We start from the raw sequence: 2,244 nt of genomic DNA, 5'->3' as shown, positions 1-2,244 counted from the left end.
CACTGGGGCCCGTGGAGGCTGCTGGTCTTTTCCCCCTCATGTTGTCTTTTCCCGTCAAAATTGAAAAAATCAACAATTTTGTTGATGCCGTTTACCGTTGTTTTTAGATTTTTGTGACGTTTTTTGCCCTTTTTTCACCCAACACTTTTGATGCTTTTTTTCCCCCCCCATCTTTGTCGTACTACGTCACACTAACTTATTAACTTTTAGTTTAAAGTTATTTTTGAAATGTATGGTCAACAAACCTCATTTATAGGAAATGATGCCTAATGTTTGAGTTAGAAAAGCAGAAATTAGGAATTATTGAGACTAAAATTAAAGGAATGGATGTTGATGGATAATCACAGACTGGAATATGTCAACTTTTACTCAACACTATTTCAACAACACTTCCATTATTTTTCCAAATGCTGTAAAATTTAATAACATGTCCCAAAATTACCCATCAAAATCACCCCAAAGAGCGTTGTGTGGAATCAATCGTGTTATTTTGCTGAATTAAAAAGAACATTGATATAGAAAACGGGTTAATTTGACCCGAGGACGACATGAGGGTTAAAGAGGAGGAAGCTCATTTTCGGCCTACATCATAATAAATTCCCATTTATTTATAATATATAGCGGCATGGCCAGCAGTAGGTTGTATCATGGGGGGGTGAGAGTTTCCGTTTTTATTTCTGGTTTCCCTGACCTGCGTCCTCTGATAACAGCTGACTGTGTCCTAGCTGTGTCACAGCTCTGTGCCGGCTCCAAAACACTGCTCACTGCCCCCCCCCCCCCCCCCCCCCGCAGGTGTGGCTGGTTAAAAGATGCATCCCGCGTCTTTTATTTTATTGTTGTTGTTGTTGTTGTTTAGCCGGCTGCACAGTGTAGGGCGGCTCGGGACTCCGTACTGTTCTCTGGGGGGGGTAGGTGATGGAGCCAGAAGAGCGACCCCTAACCCCAGGGACCAGCATTGGGCCCCCCAGTCTACAACTCAGCACCCAGTCACCCCCACCTTCTTAAACTACACCTTAAAGGACCACTAAGGTCTATATAAAAGAGACTTCAGATACAGTATTAGGGACCACTAAGGTCTATATAAAAGAGACTTCAGATACAGTATTAGGGACCACTAAGGTCTATATAAAAGAGACTTCAGATACAGTATTAGGGGACCACTAAGGTCTATATAAAAGAGACTTCAGATACAGTATTAGGGGCCCACTAAGGTCTATATAAAAGAGACTTCAGATACAGTATTAGGGGACCACTAAGGTCTATATAAAAGAGACTTCAGATACAGTATTAGGGACCACTAAGGTCTATATAAAAGAGACTTCAGATACAGATTAGGGACCACTAAGGTCTATATAAAAGGACTTCAGATACAGTATTAGGACCACTAAGGTCTATATAAAAGAGACTTCAGATACAGTATTAGGGGACCACTAAGGTCTATAAAAGAGACTTCAGATACAGTATTAGGGACCACTAAGGTCTTATAAAAGAGACTTCAGATACAGTATTAGGGGACCACTAAGGTCTATATAAAGAGACTTCAGATACAGTATTAGGGACCACTAAGGTCTATATAAAGAGACTTCAGATACAGTATTAGGGACCACTAAGGTCTATATAAGGAGACTTCAGATACAGTATTAGGGACCGCTAAGGTCTATATAAAGAGACTTCAGATACAGTATTAGGGACCACTAAGGTCTATATAAAGAGACTTCAGATACAGTATTAGGGACCACTAAGGTCTATATAAAAGAGACTTCAGATACAGTATTAGGGACCACTAAGATCTATATAAAAGCATCCAAAGACACCATGTCATGGGACCTTTAACCCTAAACATAACCATTGTGCTGCCTGGAAGGAGATCTTTGGGGCAAAAAACACAGTGGCAGTCATGCATAAGGTCCAGCTCGGTACTCTTCATGTTCTTGTTGTTCTTGTTCTTGTTCTTGTTCTTGTTCTTGTGCTTGTTCTTGTTCTTCTTGTGCTTGTTCTTGTTCTTCTTGTTATTGTTATTGTTCTTGTTCTTGTTCTTCTTTTTCTTCTTGTTCTTGTTCTTCTTGTTCTTGTTCTTGTTCTTCTTGTTCTTGTTGTTCTTGTTGTTCTTGTTCTTCTTTTTCTTGTTCTTGTTCTTCTTGTTCTTCTTGTTCTTGTTCTTGTTCTTGTTGTTCTTGTTCTTGTTCTTGTTCTTCTTGTTCTTGTTCTTCTTGTTCTTGTTCTTCTTGTTCTCGTTCTTGTTCT

At 39.7% G+C, this 2,244-nt stretch overlaps 1 protein-coding gene across 1 annotated transcript in view; it reads left to right on the top strand.

Moving 5' to 3' along the window:
- The first annotated feature begins 867 nt into the window (after positions 1 to 867).
- Positions 868 to 2,244, top strand: part of wizb (WIZ zinc finger b) — a 43,766-nt gene continuing 42,389 nt past the window's right edge. The window contains exon 1 of the mRNA XM_032536419.1: positions 868 to 1,002. Coding sequence (XP_032392310.1) covers positions 916 to 1,002 — 87 coding nt within the window. The 5' untranslated portion in view covers positions 868 to 915. The remainder of the gene's footprint in view (positions 1,003 to 2,244) is intronic.

The sequence above is a fragment of the Etheostoma spectabile genome, chromosome 15 (genome assembly GCF_008692095.1).
Source record: "Etheostoma spectabile isolate EspeVRDwgs_2016 chromosome 15, UIUC_Espe_1.0, whole genome shotgun sequence".
NCBI lineage: Eukaryota > Metazoa > Chordata > Actinopteri > Perciformes > Percidae > Etheostoma > Etheostoma spectabile.
The sequence above is the reverse complement of the archived record's forward strand: the minus strand, read 5'-3'. Positions and strand labels throughout refer to the sequence as shown.